Here is a 20225-nt window from a genome sequence, read left to right on the forward strand (position 1 = left end):
TCGCTTCCTTAGCCGGGACCAATCGTCGCGCAGCACTCAGCGGCAGTCAAAAGCAATGGACTGATCCTGCTCATTGCTCCAGTCCTGATAAGTAGAAAGTAGATACACTCGATCCTTCGGCTTCCCGGAGTAGGTCTCGCAGTCGTCCCTGGGTGGGGGCAGGGAGAGGGAGAGAGAGAAGGCGGCTCCCCACTGAGCAAGACGTCCCACGCGGGACTCCATCCCAGGACCGAGGGATCATGACCTGAGCTGAAGGCAGACGCTTAACCCACTGAACAACCCAGGCGCCCCTTAGACTTTCTAATTCTTGCAAGGGCACTGGGTCCTCCCCCTCGACATTCCATTTGCTTATATCTAGCAAATGAGAAATCCAGACCCTGGTCCAGAATGGGTTAGATTGAGTGACACACACATGCTCTTCCCTGCTTAAGCCCTTTTTCTCTCAGGAAAGAAAGCTGAGGCTTGACCGCTGACCAATGTTTATTGAGCTCCAAGCAACAACACTGCACAGCCCAGATGTTGGGCTGGGGGCCCCAAGGCAGTAGCAGGCACAGTCTCTGCCCTCTATGAGCTCAAAGCTTAGAGTGGTGGCAGGAGGGAGAAGAGACCGTCTTAGGGTCCTGCCGGTGCTAGCCTGCACTTGCACGGCCCAGAGAGCCAATGCCTCTTCAAATCTTGCATTCTGGGCTCCTCACTCACTTGGCTTGGTCATGGAACAGATGAGTGAGCTCTGGCCCAAAGGAGGGGATTCTGGCCTAATGAGTCCAGATAGATGAACTGCGACGGGCCTTGAGTGGCACCTCAGGCTTTAGGAACAGTCATGTTTCATTAGCACCCTTACCTCCTTGAAGCCCTTAACACCGCCCAGCCCAACCAGGGCTGCCACCACACACCTAGGGCCATAAGTCATTCTCACTCCCAAGTCCCTCCTCCCTTGTGTTGAGCCCATTAGCTCTCAGGATTCCACTACTCTAAAGGCTCCACATGATTGTCATTGTTTTTGCAGATAACCTGGTAGGACCAAAGAAATTGTTCGAGTCTTGGCTCAATCCCCTCCCTGGCTATGTGACTTCTACAGTCTCTGAGGTCCCTCACCTATTAGTGTGGATGTGCAGGCCTGATGTCCTGAGCTGCTGAGAAGCAGAGAAAAGACCATGTGTAAAAATGTATGTAATCTGAGCAGAGACAGAGTCTCAATGATTGCGGGCTGGGGCTTGCAGTGTGGCATGAAGGGACCAGATTCCAGATTGGCTCAGATTCCATCCCGGTATCTACCTCCCTCCTTGGAGACACAGCGACCTCCACTGGCCTTGCCCAGCACTTAGCCCGGAAGACCAACAAACAGGCATTTACAACAGCTATAACCTTCAAAACAAAGTAACTCCGAATTACTGATGGAAAACAGGATCGGGGCGCCTGGGTGGCTCAGTCATTAAGCGTCTTCCTTTAGCTCAGGTCATGAACCCAGGGTCCTGGGATCGAGCCCCACATCGGGCTCCCTGCTCCGCGGGAAGACTGTTCTCCCTCTCCCACTCCCTCTGCTTGTATTCCCTCTCTCGCTGTGTCTCTCTCTGTCAAATAAATAAATAAAATCTCAAAAAAAAAAAAAAAAAAAGAAAGAAAGAAAACAGGATCAAAGGAGAAATAGAGTTCTAGCAGCATGGCAGAAGTGAGGATTTGTAACTTATGTAGAATATATACATAAATAAATAGATTGAATGTTTTTAAAAGTTTGTAATTTGAAGCACTACAAAGGATTTATTTGCTAACCCAGAGTCTGTAACTCCTGGAGCTCAGGTCCCAACCCTATGAGTGCAGGTGTTGCCCCCAAGTCCCTCAAGGCCAGGGTCCCGAAGCTCAGGCCCCTCCAAAGGGGTTCTGCTGTCAGCCTCTATGGGCCACCCTCGGTGGGCCTAGGCCACTATCCATCTCGGCTTTGGATTTGCCCAACCGCCCTGGGGATGCTGTTCAATCCTTTGTGCGGGAGTAGCATCGACCCCGACCTGCCCCACATGCAGCTGCCCCCGGGTAAACCAAGACCTGCCTGAAATCTAAGACATGTCCACACTGACCCAATAATCAGCGGCATCTCCTGTATTCTTCAACACTTGTGACCACCCCAGAACCATCCCAGAAGGTCCACGCTTACCTGGGAAGGCCAGAGAAGGTCAGTGATTTGCCCAGGCCATGGTTGAATCCTGTGCCCTGTCTCACACCTGGTAGAAATCTGCTGACTGTGGACAACACCACCACCCATTCCAGATTTTTCCTGTGAGTTGTGTTTGGAGAATGAGGCCAAGGAGAGTCTCCACAATTTTCAGGGCTCAACCCCACGTCACCCACATCCAAACCACGCTTATTCCTCTACCTTGGGGTCCAGAGATGGTGACTTCAGTGAAAAGAAAGTTTCTGGAATTCCTCCCATGCACATTCCACGCAGTAAAGGCAGCCTTCCCTCTACTCTGGGAGACACTGCAGCATCCCAAAACAGCTGTACCCCTCCTGCTCCAATGTCCAGGAAAGAAGGTGGCTCGGCGATGGTGATGAGGTTGGGGAACATCAAAAGGCCAAGCAAGGCCAGTATAGATCTTCTTGGCAGTGGCCAGTTCAGAAAAAAAATGACACATAAGACTCCAGGCCCAGCAACGCACGTCCACACTGATGTAGCCACCCTTAGCAGCACCCTGATTCTCCCTGGACACCCGTCCAAACCCATCCTAGCAGCTAAGGCTGCCTCACACCTTCCAAACCCGACCTGGAGAGGGGTGGGGTAGAATGATTTTCAGAGCTCTGCCACCCCGCAGGCGCTGTCCAGCACATTCCGGGGACCAAAGCCAAAGCTTGGCGTTGCATGTGGAGGTCCAGGCCCGCCGCTAAGCACCGCCAGAGGGCGCTCCAGGTCCAGACTGGCCTGGTGCCGCGGAACTCGAGCTGGATTGGAGTAAACACCCCCTCCCCGTCAGAGCGAAGTCTGTCTCGCTGCACAAGGGAGGGTAAATCCAGGCATTGGCCTCTTTGTACCTCGAGCATCGCCAAGAGGCAGGAAAAGCGTGGAGGGCGCGGTGCTGAAGCCAGCCACCGGATGGGCAGGAGTGTGTCCTCCACAAAAGCAAGACCCTTATCAGCAGAGGGTTCCAATTGCAACTGGCCTTCGAGCGGCAACTCCCCGCCCAACGCTTCCTGGCATTTCCAAGGGTGGAGATCCAGCTGCAAGCTGGCCACCCACATTAACTGATGAAAGTTTAACCGTGCTTTGGGAGCATGGGCTTACTAACCAGGGCCTGAGCCACTTCCCTGCACCTTCCCCGGTGCCATGATGGGGTTTGCTGAGCCATCTAATCACCCAACCTGAGCTACATGTTCTGGTTATCAGACGCAGGAGGTGCATAAGGTTGGGCTCTCTGCTGCCTTGCCATATCTCAGCTGCTGCTGCTTCTTTAAGATTTTATTTATTTGACAGAGAGCACAAGCAGGGGGAGCAGAGGAAGAGGGAGAAGCAGGCTCCCTGCTGAGCAAGGAGCCCAATGAAGGATTCGATCCCAGGACCCTGGGATCATGACCCTAGGGGAAGGCAGCTCATTAACCAACTGAGCCACTCAGGCACCCCTCAAATCTCAGCTTCTTGTTGCAGCCCTAACACCTCTACCCCTCCCCAGGGCATGGGGGACCCAGGGTCAGCACCAGGAGGAGTGTCTGAGATTGGGATATTTGAGGGCCTTCTGCCTCATTCTCATCTACTCCTCCACTGCTGTTTCTCCTCTGGTATCTACATAGTTCAGACGTTAAAGTGAGTGAGGCTGCTGGTGGGAATCAAATTAAGGAGGCCCGAGGTTCAGGTGGAGTGGAGTGGTCGGTTTCCAACTCTGAGTGTTATCTTACAGCAGTGAAGAGATATTCGTTCCCAAATTCTAGACCGTAACAGTCTGACCTACAATTAGACTTCAAGGAGAACTTCCAGACAGCAAAAGGGATAAAGAATAATTGCACTAGGTAGGCCTGGGTGGCTCAGTCAGTTAAGCTTCTGCCTTTGGCTCAGGTCGTGATTCCAGGGTCCTGGGATCGAGTCCTCCATCATGCTCTCTGCTCAGCAGGGAACGTGCTTCTCCCTCTCCCACTCTCCCTTCTTGTGCTCCCACTCTGGCAAATAAATTAATTAATTAGATATTTTTAAAAAGGAATAATTGTGTTATTCCCGGTCCCAGAGCTGTTGAGAAGGCACAGACAAAAGAACTCACCATTGTTTCATAAACATATCCTACCACCCAAACCTCACACTTTTCTCACACCCTCTCCCACTTGCAGATCCACACAGATCCCACCTTACACTCCGTAGGACAGAGATCAAAGGAATCAGGACTTCCCAGCCAGATTCTCCAGGAAGCCTCTCGGGGTCCCACGTGGACAGGGAGTGGATCTGGGCTTTGCACCAACCTCATATCCATGTGACGGAGAAGCACAGGAACTCCACTCAGTAAGGAGCGGAGAAACTGAGACCCCAAACTGCCTTCCCCCTTCTCAAAAATAAAGACCGAATAAAGAGTCCAAACAGAAACCATGAGAATTCTTCACTAGCAGATCTGCACCAGAAAGTTATAAAAGCCAAAGGAAAATAATATCAGATGGAAATGATACCACCACACACCGGGTGGAATGACGAAAATGAAAAAGACTGGCAATACCCAGTGCTGGCGAGGAAAGAGGCTGCTGGAGTCTGGATTTTTGTGCCCCGCCCCCCAAATTCATACATTGAAATCCTATCCCTCAATGTGATGGCATTGGGAGGTAGGGCTCTGGGAGGTGATAGGGTCATGAGGGTGCAGGCCTCGTGAAGAGGATTGTGCCTTTGTGAAAGAGACCCCAGACAGAGAGCTCTCTTGCCCTCTTCCTACCATGTGAGGATACAGTGGGACGATGGTGGCCCGTGAAACAGGAAGCGGGTTCTCACCAGACACCCAATCTGCATGTGCCTTGATCATGGACTTCCCAGCCTTCTCCAGACCTATGAGAAATAAACATTTGTTGTTTAAGCCACTCAGTCTCTGGTATTTTTGTTATAGCAGCCCAAGTGGACTAAGAATTGGTACTAAGAAGTGGGGTGCTGCTATAAGGAATACCGAAAAATGTGGGAGCAGCTCCGGAACTGCACAACAGGCTGAGGCCAGAGTTCCGAGATGCTCGCTAGAAAATGAGATGTCTACATTGCCAAGAATGCACCTTAATGGGCAATTCTGCTGAGGGCTCAGAACGAAAAGGAGAGCGCTGTAGAGAAAGCCTCCCTCTTCATAAGGAATCCATAGGTGGTCACAAACAGAACGCTGGTAGAAACGTGGGCAACGCGGGCCATTCAGGTGACGTTGCCCAGAAACGAGGAACATGTTACTGGAAACGGAAGGAAAGGCGATCCCTGCTGTAGAATGGCAAAGAACTTGGCTGAATTGTGTTTGCGACCCCTATTTTGTGAAAGGTGAATCTTGCAAGGGATGGACCGGGCTGTTTTGCTGAAGAGATTTCTAAACAAAGTGTTGGAGGGATGGCTTGGCTCCTCCTAGCAGCCTAGGGTGAAAGGTGAAAAGAAAGATTTGACTCGGGGCTCTTGGGCAGCACAGTCGGTTAAGTGTCTGAGTGCGGAGCCTGCTCCTCTCTCACTCTGCTGCTCCCTCTGCTTGAGCTCTCCCTCTTTCTCTCTCAAGTAAATAAAATAAAATCTTTAAATAAAAAAGTAAATAGTAAAAGGGGGGGGAAGGAAGGAAGAAATAAATGACTTAAAGGTAGAGTTGCCAAGCAGAAGAGAGCTGATCTTAAAGATTCTCAGCTACACATACTGCAAAAAAGGACACACTAGTGGGTTGGCCACCTAACCACTGGACCAGGAGGTTAGTGTGGGTCAGTCATCTCAACAGGAGCCAGGCACTCTTCTTCAAAATACAATGGGACAATGGCCCCAAATGCGATTCAGAGATCAGCAGACTGTCATGCCCACCACGGGCCCAGAGTACTCGGCCCATAGACAGAACAGTTTTCAAAGGGTAGGACGGCCTCCCTAGCTCAGGGGGGCCAGATGCTCCCAGCCAGTGCCTCAGGGTGTCCTCCTACCCCCCACAGAGAGCCTCAGGCAGGGCATCAGCCAAAGGGGATCATTCTTAAGTCTTAAAGTTTAATGTCTGCCTTATTAGATTTTGGACTTTCTCGGGACGTGTTACTCCTTCTTTCCTATTTCTCGATTTGGGGATTACATTAGCTCTGCCTTCTTTGGCCCCCTCCAGTCTCTTTGATTTGTTTTGTTTTGTTTTGGTTTTTTTACTTTTTTTTTAAAGTAAAAAAACTTTTTTAAAACTTTTTAAAAATTTTTTAAAGATTTTATTTATTTATTTGACAGATTGAGATCACAAGTAGGCAGAGAGGCAGGCAGAGAGAGGGGGGAAAGCAGGCTCCCCACTGAGCAGAGAGCCGGCTGCAGGGCTTGATCCCAGGACCTTGAGATCATGACCTGAGCCAAAGGCAGAGGCTTTAACCCACTGAGTCACCAAGGCGCCCCTTGTTTTGTTTTTTAAAAAAGATTTTATTCATTTGTCTGAGAGAGAGAGAGAGAGAGCGCACAAGCAGGGGAGCAGCCAGCAGAGTGAGAAGCAGGCTCCAAGCTGACCAAGTAGCCCAATGTGGGACTCGGTCCCAGGACCCTGGGATCATGACCTGAGCCGAAAGAAGAGGCTTAACAGACTGAGCCACCCAGGTGCCCCTCCTTCAGTCTTTTTGATCTTATGGTTTCTCTTACAGTGGCCCTGATTTTAGTCTTTGATATTCTTCCCCATCCATTACCCAACGCACAGGCTTCTCGCCTAGGTGCTGGCATGGTGGAGAAGTGCAGCCTTGTCACTAACATGCAAGCCATATGTGCCTGAGATTTGTATCTCTTTCAGAGCAGTGCAACTCTAAAACTCCAATTCCTGTTGAGAAAAAAGTCAGTTCAGCTTTTACTGCAAAAACTAAGCTAAGGTAGCATCCATATGCAAGGTCCATCTCTTCCTGTTGGGTCTGCAATTGATAGCAAGCTATAGGGCCTGAGAGCCTGCCCTGCCAGACTCCCCACTCCATTCTATTTTTTTTTAAGATTTTATTTATTTATTAGAGAGAGAGAGAGAGAGAGGGAGCGCACAAGCAGGGAGAAGGCGCCAAGTGAGAGGGAGGAGCAGGCTCCCCGCTGAGCAGGGAGCCCGATGCGGGGCTCGATTCTGGGACCCTGAGATCATGACCTGAGCTGAAGGCAGATGCTTAACCAACTGAGCCCCCCAGGCACCCCTCCACACTCTATTCTAGACAAGCTTTCCTTTTATTGATTTCCACATTTCTTGCTTTTGATCAAGATCTTTCTTTGAAAGCATCACTGATCAAGAGTAAGATTCTCCATACTTGGTGGTTTGTCCTGCAGCACCAGGAAGGACCTTTCCTGGTCATCATGTCCTACATCAGAGGGAAAGTGCGTAGCAGCTGGAAACCACTTAAGGCCACATTTGAGCAACAGGGAAGATCAGAAGGGAGAACTCTTATGTAGCTTCCATGTAAACTCTGTATTTTCTCAAGGCCGCAACTGCCAGCGAGTGTCAGAGATTGTCCTGAAGCACTGAGCCAGCACCAGCGTATTGGGTACATTGTTGTTGTTTTTTACAGTGTGACAGGTAACAAAATACAAAACCTAAAACAATTATACATAATGGAAGAAGTAACATACCAGTTCCAGGGGTGAGTGGGTGGCTCAGGTGGTTAAGCGTCTGCCTTCGGCTCAGGTCATGATCCCAGGGTCCCAGGATCAAGTCCCGCATCGGGTTCCCTGTTCAGCAGGGAGCCTGCTTCTCCCTCTCCCTGCTGCTCCCCCTGCTTGTGCTCTGTGTCAAATGGATGGATGGAATCTTAAAAAGAAGAAGAAGAAGGAGAAAAAGAAGTAGTAGTAGTAACATAACAGTTCCAAATTGTATCATAGTTCCGAACCAAGACTCTAGGTGGGAAAGTAACCCACTGAAATATTCGTTGGCACTTACAGACCTGTTGTCACAGGTCTGTCCTGTGACAACAGACCTGGTGTCCGTATGTTTCCTGCCGTCTCTGCTTAAGAACGAACCAGGTGCGTTTGGGAAGATTCGGGGCAGGTATAAACATGGAGCAGCAGCTAATGTACTTTTTGCAAAACAGCAAAACTTCAAAGACGTTTTAAAACACTATTGTTATCTCTGGGGCGCCTGGATAACTCAGTCTTTAAGCATCTGCTTTCCACTCAGGTCATGATTCCAGGATCCTGGGATCGAGCCCTGTGTCAGGCTCCCTCTCTCGCTGTGTCTCTCTGTCAAATAAATAAGTAAAATCTTTAAACAAGAACAACACTATGTTATCTCAAAATAACTGTTTAGAACCACATGCGTTTTCAATAATAGTCTGTAAAGATGTAAATTCAGAAAGCCATGAATTTGAATAAGAATCCAGAGTTTAGATAGTTTAGATGAAAGAAGACTTTCATGAATTTAGAACCTTCTTACCCTTTAGAAAAATCAAGTGAAAAATTCCTTTGTCATGGGATCATGATGAGATGGTTTCCAAAAAGCCATAGTCACAGAAGAGGTTGCCCCCTTCCTTATGAGTTTGGGAAACATGACAAGGGCATTTTCTTGCCACAAAAGAGACAGAAGAAGCAACAGTGAGAAAAAGGTACACAGACCTAGTCTGGACATCTTGGCAAAGCCATGTCATCAGCTTCAGCTCCTGGAAATCTTTCCTTTCAGGTCATCAGATGGCCAGCAGGTCTCCAGGCCAAGTTTGGTGCTTGCTTTAGGCGTGTCACGTGACTCCGTGAGTCTGTTCCCTGGTCTTCGGTGGCACAAGAGTTGGTAAGCAATTTCTTGAAAAGGGCCTTTCCAGAGAGGTGGAAGAGTCTTTCTGGAGGTCTTGTCTTTACTTTTAATTTTTTTAAACAGAAATTTGTTTTTAAAGTAATTTCTACACCCAGTGTGGGGCTTAAACTCACAGCCCTGAGATCAAGAGTCGCATGCTCTACTGTCTGAGTCATCCAGGCGCCCCAAAGCATGGTTATTTTTAGTGGAACCTTAATTTGAATCTTGATGGGGTGTGTGCTGCGGGTTCTACCAATATCAGTTGAGGTTTTTGCCTGTAAAGAGGAAGGTAGCTGACCCAATAGGAATAAACAATCAGGGTCCCCAGACTTGGGTCAGAGGTGGAGCAAGTAAGAGACGGCAAAGGGCCATTTAATTCTCCTGGTTTGGCTATTTTGATCACTACCATCAAATTCTAAAATTATTTCCTCCTTTTGGGAGAAATTTTGGTGTGATAATTTTCTAAGAAATATCAGCCCAATAAATGAGTAGGGGTCAGAGGAACTAAGGAGAAAAGGGTGTGTATCTCTCAAAGGACCTAGAGAAAAGGGAACGTGTTCCTAGGCAAGAACCAGTTGAAGTTTACAGAGACCTGTGCTCCTTGAAATGTTTTAACCATTCAAGCCTTCACCCATCTCCACAGACATATGGGGCTACTCAAGGCGACAAATTCCTTGTGGAAAGAAAACTTGACATGACATTTGCTTACTGCCAAATGGTTGTTTTTAAACATTTGGGTTTTTTGTATAATTAAGGTAAACCACATAAAAGATTTTATCATTTGGAAATGTTTTCTTTATTAAAAACTAAGGTTTGGTTCCCTTTCAAAAGTAACTCTGTGCCAAATCCCTACTTCCTCCCCAGCCAAAATTTTAAGTCACCTTTCATTTTGGCCTCCCCTGAGTGATCGCACTGTTCTCTTCCAAAGAGCTCGTAGGGAATCTGTAAAAATACTATCATAAAATGTCATGGAGGAAACTACCCATCAATTAGAAAAACGTCAAAGAGTACCTAAGTAATGGGATGCTAATCCTCTGTACCCAAAATGCCAATTATCCCCTAATTCATCTGAACATTTGAAGAAATTCTAATTAAAATAACCCCATGGAAAGTCTCCGGCTAGAATGGATCTCCATCGAATGGACCTGTGCTTTCCAAGCAGGATTTGATGTGATAAATCCAATCCCACTTTGGGCTTTGAGTTCACTGATGCTCAGTGGACACAGCCTGTAAGGGGCGTGGACAGAGGCCAGGAAGATGTGCAGCCTTAGCACAGGTCCTGGGAGCACCACAGCCTAAGACAACTCCCAGAGGGAAGGCTGCAGGGTGGGTTGGATTCCATGTACAGGAGGAATATGAGGCCCAAGAGGTGCAGTGACTCACCTGAAGTCACCCAGGTTTCTGTGACAGAGCCATCCTTCCACCTCAGGCCTGTTATGGGGCTGAGTCTCCTCCCTAACTCCCCAGGCCCGATAATCAGATACTCACTGCGCTATGCAGAGTCGGCGAAAGCAGCAACCACCGGCAGCCTCCAGATATGTTTCCAGGTAAGCCAGGAACTAGCTGCTAATAATTTCAGCTTCAAACAGAAAAAAGAGAAAAATTTAAATGTCATTAGAGCTGTTAGGTATCTGTCTCTGATCTGAGCCCAGCATTCCAGGAAAGGTTTGAATATATTTTCCATAAAGGTTATATCCTAAAGTCAGCACCAAAGAACTCAGAAATGACCTTGAGAAATAACCCTCGAACCACCTGTAGCTTGAAGAGATGGCTGGCTCTTGCCCCCTCAGCACTGCACAGGCTTCTCCTGTCATTCCTGCCTCTAACCATTTCTGTTCTTCCCTCTGGGCATTTTCTGAGGAGCTCAGGATCTGGCCATTCCGAGGCGTCTTGCCATCCCACTTGTGGTTTTACCTGGACTGGCTTGGAGCCCCCGTTGCTGTGGGTTCCCCTGGGCAGGGTGGCAAAGACTGCTTGGTGGTGAGTGGGATGACCTTCCAACCTGGAGTCCCAAGCCTCCTAGTGAATGCTTATGAGGCCAGGTGCACCTGGCCCTCTCACTGCCACTATATAGGAGTAAAAGGTAGATGAGACCTGCCAGCCCTGTGAAGGCCCAGTGGATCCCACTGCCTGCCCTCCTGCGTTCACGGGACCTCCAACTTGGAATTTACCTGAGTGCTCTGACCAGTTGCCCAGTGCCTCTCTGGAGACAGAGGCTGCCCAAGGGGAGACTGCAGATGATAAACAGCAACAAAATCCATTATAAGCAGGGGTGCCTGGGTGGCTCAGTCAGTTAAACGTCTGCCTTCAGCTCAGGTCATGATCCCGGGGTCCTGGGATCAAGCCCCATGTCAGGCTTCCTGCTCACTTCTCACTCTGCCTCTCCCCCTCATTTCGCTCATTCTCTCTCTCTCAAATAAATAAATTAAATATTTTTTTAAAAATCCATTATAACCAGAAGCCAGAGGCCAGAGACACTGAAGAGGAAGTAAGCCATGAAGAAGAGGGAGGTGGGGGGGGGGAGTCAAAGTGACAAAACTTTGCCCCAGACTCGAGAAAAACTAAACAGACTGTCTCAATAGGGCCCGTGTGGGTGTCATACTATGTTTAGACGGGACTCACTTCCTACTTCCAAGCCCCATGCCAAGAATCTGGTCCTCCTGAAGAGAGATCACGCTGCTGAAAATGGTCAGTGGTGGTCAGGAAGTGGCAGCAGGATAATTCAGCCCCCTCCCCAGCTCCAGCCCCTGAATGGGAGCTGTTCACTGATGTAGGGACTAGAGCCGGCTTCCTCTCCTGGTTGGGCACCTCCCCTGACAGAGTTGGGGGGGGGGCGGTTACCTGCCTTTTGAAGGATGCAAACAGCCTACTCCATAGGCTCATTGAGGAGATGAAAACCATGAGATCCAGGCTCCCCCCGTGTCCCCAATAAATTGATCACTCTACTTAGATCCCCACCTACCCCATCAGGCTGATTCCCCACTGGGCTGTGGCTCCCAGTGGTGCCCAGTGACCGGGCTCTTTCACAGACTACAAGCAGATAAGACCTATACAACTCACTGGCAAGCGGTTCAAAATAACAGTGATAATAACACATATGAGTGTGTGTACTCAAGAGACAGGGAGGGAAGGAGAAAATGAGAACAGAGAATAGTAGAAACTTGGCAAAACATTAACAAGAGCTGAAGAGGAGCAATGGGTTTACTGAAGTTCTTTGAACCACCTTCTCCAGAAAGTTTCTAAGTATTTCAAACAAGAAGCTTTAAAAATTAGCATAGCGAGCAATCGGAGCTTCCAGACGTGCCCCTCTCCTGGTTTCGTGGAGTTTCCTCACAGCATGGCCCCCAAACGCCAGTCTTCGCTCCCGCCTCAAACGAAGAAACTGAGACTGCCTCCCGTCCCCAAGCCAGGGCAGACGTCAACATCTCAGCACTTGCGTAAGGGAGAAAAAGAACAGCAAGAAGCAACTGAACATATTGATGAAGTACAAGATGAAACAGACAGACTTAATGAACAAGCCAGTGAGATTTTGAAAGTAGAACAGAAATATAACAAAGTCCACCAACCATTTTTTCAGAAGAGGTCAGAATGGATCTCCAAAATCCCCAATTTTGGGGTAACAACATTTGTCAACCATCCACTAGTGTCGGCACTGCTTGGGGAGGAGGATGAAGAGATGCTGCATTATTTGACAAGAGTTGAAGTGACAGAATTGGAAGATATTAAATCAGGTTACAGAATAGATTTTTATTTATTTTTTTAAAGATTTTATTTATTTATTTGACAGAGAGGAATCACAAGTAGGCAGAGAGGCAGGCAGAGAGAGAGGAGGAAGCAGGCTCCCTGCTGAGCAGAGAGCCCGACGTGGGGCTCGATACCAGGACCCCGGGACCATGACCTGAGCTGAAGGCAGAGGCTTTAACCCACTGAGCCACCCAGGCACCCCTAGAGTTTTGTTTTGATGAAAACCCTTACTTCGAAAATAAAGTTCTCTCCAAAGAATTCCATCTGAATGAGAGTGGTGATCCATCTTCAAAGTCCACTGAAATCAAATGGAAATCTGGAAATGATCTGATGAAATGTTCAAGTCAAACACAGAATAAAGCCAGCAGGAAGAGACAGCATGACGAACCAGAGAGCTTCTTCACCTGGTTTACTGACCGTTCTGATGCAGGCACAGATGAGTTAGGAGAGGTCCTCAAAGATGGTATTTGGCCAAATCCATTACAGTACTACTTGGTTCCCAATATGGATTATGAAGAAGGGGAAGGAGAAGAAGAAGATGATGATGATGAAGAAGAAGGATCAGAAGATATTGATGAAGAAGGAGATGAGGGGGGGCGCCTGGGTGGCTCAGTGGTTTAAAGCCTCTGCCTTCAGCTCCGGTCATGGTCTCAGGGTCCTGGGATCGAGCCCCGCATCGGGCTCTCTGCTCAGTGGGGAGCCTGCTTCCTCCTCTCTCCCTCTCTGCCTACTTATGATCTCTGTCAAATAAATAAATAAAATCTTTAAAAAAAAAAGGAGATGAGGATGAAGGTGAAGATGAAGATGATGATGAGGGGGAGGAAGGATCGGAGGATGGAGAAGATGACTGATGGAACACTGATGGATTCTAACTTTCCTTTTTAAATTTTCTTCAGTCCCTGGGAGCAAGTTGCTGTCTTTTTTTTTCTTCTTTTTCTTTTTCTTTTCTCCTCTCATGCTCATTTGCCCTGTTTTTTGAAGTCTCCTTTTTCTCTCCCTTTATACCATGGTTCTCAGCTTATTGGGGTGGGGGGAATACCTTGAGCAGAATTTCAGTGGGAAAAGAATCTTTACCCCTTTTTGTTCCAAATTCATTTTTGTCCCTTCCTGTCTCAACAAAAACAAAAACTTATGGAATCAACACCACCGTGCTCTGTGGGAAAAAAGAAAAATCTGCTCCCTTAGCTCTGCTGGAAGCTGGAGGGTGCTAGGCCCCTGTGTAGTAGTGCATAGAATTCTAGCTTTTTTCCTCCTTTCTCTGTGTATTGGGCTCAGAGATTACACTGTGTCTCTATGTGAATATGGACAGTTACCATTTACCAACATGTACCTATCTACTTTCTCTTGTTTGAAAAGAACTTTAAAAAATGGGGCTATAGAAGGTCAGCAAAGGGTGGGTTTGAGACGTTTGGGTGGGTTAAGTGGGCATTTTGACAACATGGCTTCTCCTTTGGCATGTTTAATTGTGATGTTTAAAGGACATCCTTGCAGTTTAAGATGACACTTTTAAAATAAAACTCTCTCCTAACAATACTTGAGCCCTGCTATTCAATGGGAGAATCAGCAGAACCTGTAGGATCCCATTTGGAATTGACATTCTCTATTGTAATTTTGTTCCTATTTATTTTTAAATTTTCTTTTTGTTTCACTGGAAAGGAAAGAGGATGCTCAGTTTTAAACGTTAAAATTGTACAAGTTGCTTTGTTACAATAAAACTAAATGTGAAAAAAAAAAACTAGCATAGCTTTTAAAGAGTGCCCCCTCCTGCACTGGGGTCTCCCCTGGACCTTTCTGATCCTATGAACAGGCTAAAGCGTCACTGCCTACAGGTCTCAGCTGATGGCGCAGTACCACCCGCCTCTACCCGAACCCTCCGCTACTCAGAGAAGGAACAGCGCCTATCTGCACTGCTTCCTCCCAGTCACATCCAAATAGTTCTGGTTCTCCTGGTAGCTGAGAAACGACCGCTCTCTCAAGTCACATTCTCCTCTTATGTCACCTGAGAACCTGTCTTGCTGCCTCAAGGCTGGCTTTCTGGGAACAGCCACCCCTAGGACAGTGTCCATAAAGGTACCCAAGGCTGCCAGGACCTTGAGAGCATGTTTGGACGTCGTGGCTCGGCAGCATAATGCTATGATAAAGGCAATTAGTGGAGAGGTGACACAGACTGAGGGCCCCCAGGCCCATAGCAGGTAAATTTAGGGCTGCTTGTTTGGTGGTTTTTCTCACAGGTTTGAGCTGAAATGAGGTTTTCCCGATGTTTCAGGTCCTACCTAGTGCTGGCCCTCCCCTGCCTCGCTGTGTGGATTGGGGCGATTCTTAAGCCCTCCCTGGGCCCATCGCTGGTCGTAGCGTTTGCTAGATAGGGTGGCTTCCTAGGCAGGGATCCAGCATCCCCGCGAAGCCGCTTCTCCTCGCGTTTGCATAATGCCATAAGTCCAGGCACTGGCTAATGCGGATTGGTGGCGCTGGGTCACGTGACACCTGCCTCGCTGCCCTGGGACAAGGACACCCTGCCCCTCACCCCAGCCCCAGCTCTGGGCCCACCCTGGAAACTCCGTCCTGTTCCTGTCTCGTTCCTTCCGCGCGAAAGGTCTGCTTAAGAGAGGACAGCCGTCCCTGCTGCGCGCCACCAGCAAGCCCTGAAAGGCGCTGTCCAGCCCGCGGTGCTGAAGTGTGCTGGGCCCTGCCGCCGGAGAACAGAGAATAGTCAATCCATCCCTACCTACAGCCACCGTTCCCAAACCAGCGGACTCCAGGCCTTGTTCACACGGGCCTAATAATCCACAAGGATGCTTGTTCGCCTCAGCAGGCTTAAAGAGAATCGACTTGGAGGTCCGAACTTCCCAGAGCGGGCCCAGGGAGGGCCAATGTTTTCAGGGGCTGCTCAGCATAGGAAAGTGGACTGTACTCAATTCCCATGCTCCATTCCGGAGTAAGTAGGCATTCACGCATTATGGGCATCTCCACTGCCCTCTCCCCGCTTGTCCTATGAGCTGTGCGGGGAGACTGGGCCCAGGGGAGGGTCCCCTTACGTTCCAGGAACTCTATTCTTCCCACCTGCATCCAAACCCGGTAGGCCTGCTACCTGAAGACGATGAGGTGAGACAATCCCTGGAATTCCTCCTGTATACATTCCCTGCAGTAAAGATGCTTCTCCCTCCACTCTGGATGACCCCCAACTTTTGTGGATGCCCACAACCCCTCCCCCCACCACCCAATGCCCAGGCAGGTGGGGGAGACCAGATGTTCCCGGTGAAGGGCTCTGCAACTTAGAGTCTAGAATCTTGTCCCCAGAGGAGTAAATGGCACAGCATAATGACAATGATAGTAATGTTGGGTAGCATAAAGAAGCTGCATATATATAGCTCCTGGGGCAGAAATTAGTCCAGAAAAGAGGGCCAATAGAACCCCAGAAAGAGCAGCCAGAAGACTGCACTGGTGTTCATGACCAAACCCACACATGCCCTGGCTTGCCCCAGGATCCCATGGGTGACCCTCATGGCAGACCCTCATTCCTTAGCATCAGCTGGTCTCAGTTCTGGCTGGAAGAGAGATGAGGTACTAGTTGAGGCAAAAGGGTTTTGAGAGATCACTCCAGAGTTGCTGAGCATACGGTTAGCACCTAGCAAATATTCTCTTCATAGATTCATGAAAGTACACAGGTCCGGTGCTTACAAACACCAGCAACTTCAGTTTGAGGATCTCCAGGGTATTGAGAGCATTCTGGCTGGACATAATTTGCCAGGCCCCAGGGGACTGTGTACTAGTGGAAGGATGAATTCACACCAGGAGGAAGGGCAGGCAGTGGCCTCAGGACTGTTGAACCATTCAAGAATGAGAATTCTTAAAATTGATTATTGCACTGCAGAGTGAATCATGTTGCTTGACTCATGAAACCTACCCCTCTCCTTATCCAGGGTGCTTGCTAGTACACCCTGGGTGAGTGTCTAAAGATGGGCAGTGCTGCTCAGCACACACCTGCATGGGAGGGAGTGGACACTCAACCAGGAGATAAGAAGGTCTAATCCCACCACCCATGAACACATGGGCTCCGCAGAGTGGCCTCCATGGCAACGCACAATAACTAATGTCACCATGGGCATCATAATGACCCCAAGAGGCAAACTGGATATTAGCAAATCAATTTTAGGCAGATGGGAAGACAGAGGGGCAAGAGAAGGCATGGGACAGTCACCAATGCCCCCTGAGAAAGCCTAAAGACCAACTTCTGATGTTCAACTCACTATGACACTCTCCTTCCCGTCCTCTGCCTTCCACTTTATCCATCAAGGAGTTGATGCTAACAGAGGTCCCCTCAGTCGGATCCGAACAGCTCTGGTTACCATGGTAGTTAAAATACCACCACTCTAGGCTCTCAACAACATAATCCTAGGGGACAGGAGGAGGGCCCATGTGGCCTGAGGGCCAATGTGCCACCCCTTGGCTGGCCCCACAGCCAAGGCAAGGACTCAAACAGTGTCCAAAGAAGAAAGGATGCTGCTGGGAAGGCCATGGGAAAGGGTGAGGGCCTGGAGAAAGTGCAAATGTCTTCCAGATTTGATTGCCTCCCACATATGCTAGGCCCTCAGGCCTAGTGAACCACAGCTGGAATTTGAAACTCCTAGTGCTCCTTCTATGCCATCTCCCTGCCTTCTTCTCACTGGGACCCCCAACCTCTGCATCCTCTGATAGGCAGTGATTCCAGGAAGGGTCTGCAGGGATTCTGGGTACCCCAGGTGTCTGTGGAGATTAAACCCAACACAAAATAAGGCTTAATCAACAGCAATGGAGAGCAAAAACAGGAAAAGTTCTCTTCTTGCTAGGCCTGAAAAAGCTGTTGCTCCCCTCCCTTCCCCTTCACTCCAACCCTACAATTCCTCCATGGGCTATTGAGGGAATCCTAGAAGAGTGAACAAAGCAGGGAGAAGGCTAGAGGTGGTCACAGGAGTATGACGGGGCCTCCTCAGCAGAGTGAGTGAAAGAACATTTTGCCTTTAAGTACTTTGAAATAGCAGCAGACACAGGAAGTACAAATAGTCCCTACAACACAGATGGCATATGTTCTCCTCCAGCCTAGGGGCCCCACCTCCCAAAGCCCCACATACATGAGCCCAAGCTCACACCAGCAGGAGGCTGGGACCAGAGCTTCTGTGGCCTTCCCAAGTGTGCTAACTTGCATTCCTGTGGGCCCCTGAGGCTCCCACTGAGGTTCTCAGTGTCTACTGAGGAAGAAAAAACACAGCCCCTGACATTCACAATTGATCTGACATTCACGGTTAGACCTCAGCTTTGCTAGGAACTGGTCAAACAGAGCCAAGTATTTTCTTCTCCTGATAGACATAAGCAATCAACAATACCAACCTCAGATAAAGTTACTCTGAGACCATGATAAAATGAGACAAAATAAGGCCACTTCATAATTTTTAAGCACAGACAAAAATAAGATCACCGAGCTGACACCCAGCAAATATCAAACATACCACTCTATTGGCTACAATGAGTGACTGGTATATTTTTTAGCAACTCTATTTTTTTTTAAGATTTTATTTATTTATTTGTCAGAAAGAGAGAGAGAGAGAGCACAAGCAGGGGAAGCAGCAGGCAGAGGCGGAGGGAGAAGCAGGCTTCCCGCGCGAGCAGGGAGCCTGAAGCAGGGCTCAATCCCAGGACCCTGGAATCATGACCTGAGCTGAAGGCAGACGCTTAACTGACTGAGGCACCCAGGCATCCCTTTTAAAAGCAGCTTTATTGACATATAACTCAGATACTGTATAATTCATCCACTTAAAGTGGACACCTGGCTGGCTCAGTCGGTAAAGTACGCAACTCTTGATCTCAGGGTTGTGAGTTTAAGCCCCATGCTGGGCATAAAGCTTACATTGAAAATTAAAAAATAAAATAAAGCTTACATTGAAAAATTTTTAAAAAGCGTACAATTCAGTGGCTTTAATCATATTCACAGAGTTGTGCAACCACCACTGTGGCAAATTTAGAACATTTCCATTACCCCAAAAAGAAACCAAAAAGAAACCCTGCACCCCTTAGTCATCACCTCCAAATCCTCTCATCCCCTAGGCAACCACTAATCTTTGTCTCATAGATTTGCCTGATCTGGACATCTCATATAAATGGAATCACACAATATGTGGCCCTTTGTGACTAGCTCTTTCACTTAGCACCATGTTTTCAAGTTTAATGCACACTGTAGCAATGCATCAGTAATTCACTTCCATGATAGCTAATTTCATATGTCCATTTGACCAGGACACACACACACGTAAATGTGCATATAGACCTTACTGGTTCTGCGACAGTGTGCACCAAGAAGCTTAACCTTAACCTTCATGCCTTTGCCCCCAATAATTCTACTTCTACGAATGAACTAATTCCACTCCTAATGAAATAACCAAATCGAAAGACTTTATTTAGCATTATGCTCATAGCAATATTATTTAAAAAACTAAAAAAAATCAGAAACGATCCAAGTATCTGATAGCAGAGGAATGACTCAGTGATGGTACACCCTTCATTCCATTTGTGAGTGTTCAGAAAAAATCCTGCAGGAAAATACAGCAAAAGCATGGGGGAGGGTGAGGTTATAGGTGATTTTTAGTTTCATCTACAAATGTCAACATACTGAGTCTTATGTCATACCAACAGCATTTCTCATTTTGATACAAAAGTACCAGGTATACCTCCTCACACAAGGAGATGGAACCCTCATACACTGTTGGTGGGAATGTAAAATGGTACAAACACTCTGGAAGAGAGTCCCACGGTTTCTTAAATTGTGAAACATACACCCACCAGATGAGCCAGCCACTGAAGTAATATTCTTTTCTCTGAAGGTTGTGTTATGCTTCTTCATAAAGGTCATATTCTATTTTTTTTTATAAGTAGGCTTTGCACACACGTTGGAGCCCTACGTGGGGCTTGAACTCATGACCCTGAGATCAAGACTTGAGCTGAGATCAAGTCGAATGACTAACCAAGTTAATCACCCGGTGCCCCTCAAAAGGTATTTTAAAAACAGACGAACACCTCCAACTGCCCTTAAGCCTGGAGAAATAAATACCTGCACTTTAAGAGGTGTAAGAAGCTGGGACCAGCTGGGGGCCTGACCCTCTCCCCCAATCTCAGGCTCAATTCTGGAATGGAAGAAAATGGAACTGCCTGCACTTTTGAAATTCCTCCTCTCTTTTATTTTTTGCTTGCCAATCCTCCATTGAATTTATCCATGATATGACTACCACAGGAGAGAATGCCCCACCAGAGCTCCCGGCCCCACTCAGCCCCTGCAGAGGCTAGGCAGGCAGTCTGCACCCCCCAACTCTGGCAGAAACCTGCACTTCCGGAGCTTTAGCTTTGGATTATTTGTACCCATACAGCGAGGAATTTTCCAAAGTCCCATTACTTCTTAAAACCTCCCAGCGAAGTGTTCTGGCATTTCCTGTGAATTTTTAATTAATTTCGCTTCCAGAGAATTAACTAGTCCTATTTTTGTTGACAACTTGTTCTGTAAAATGGCACTGCATTACATAACATGGCTTTTTTGGTGTTGCAATTTGTTTTTCAAATCTCATTACTCTAATTTATCTCCCT

At 48.0% G+C, this 20225-nt stretch overlaps 1 protein-coding gene and 1 long non-coding RNA gene across 2 annotated transcripts; one reads left to right on the forward strand and one right to left on the reverse strand.

Annotated features, from left to right (window-relative positions):
• Positions 1–404: 404 nt before the first annotated feature.
• Positions 405–19501, reverse strand: LOC116875993. The gene is made up of 3 exons (XR_004384300.1): positions 18897–19501; positions 13905–13909; positions 405–415 (listed from the first exon to the last, which is right to left on the reverse strand). It is a non-coding gene; the product is annotated as an uncharacterized LOC116875993 (long non-coding RNA).
• LOC116875991 (protein SET-like) lies at positions 12199–13471 on the forward strand. The gene is made up of 3 exons (XM_032871852.1): positions 12199–12626; positions 12833–13224; positions 13401–13471. Exons 1-3 carry the CDS (start codon positions 12214–12216, stop codon positions 13469–13471), a joined length of 876 nt encoding a protein of 291 aa, XP_032727743.1. The 5' UTR covers positions 12199–12213.
• Positions 19502–20225: the final 724 nt, after the last annotated feature.

The sequence above is a fragment of the Lontra canadensis genome, unplaced genomic scaffold (genome assembly GCF_010015895.1).
Source record: "Lontra canadensis isolate GAN:19392208 unplaced genomic scaffold, GSC_riverotter_1.0 scaffold43, whole genome shotgun sequence".
Taxonomy (NCBI): Eukaryota; Metazoa; Chordata; class Mammalia; order Carnivora; family Mustelidae; genus Lontra; species Lontra canadensis.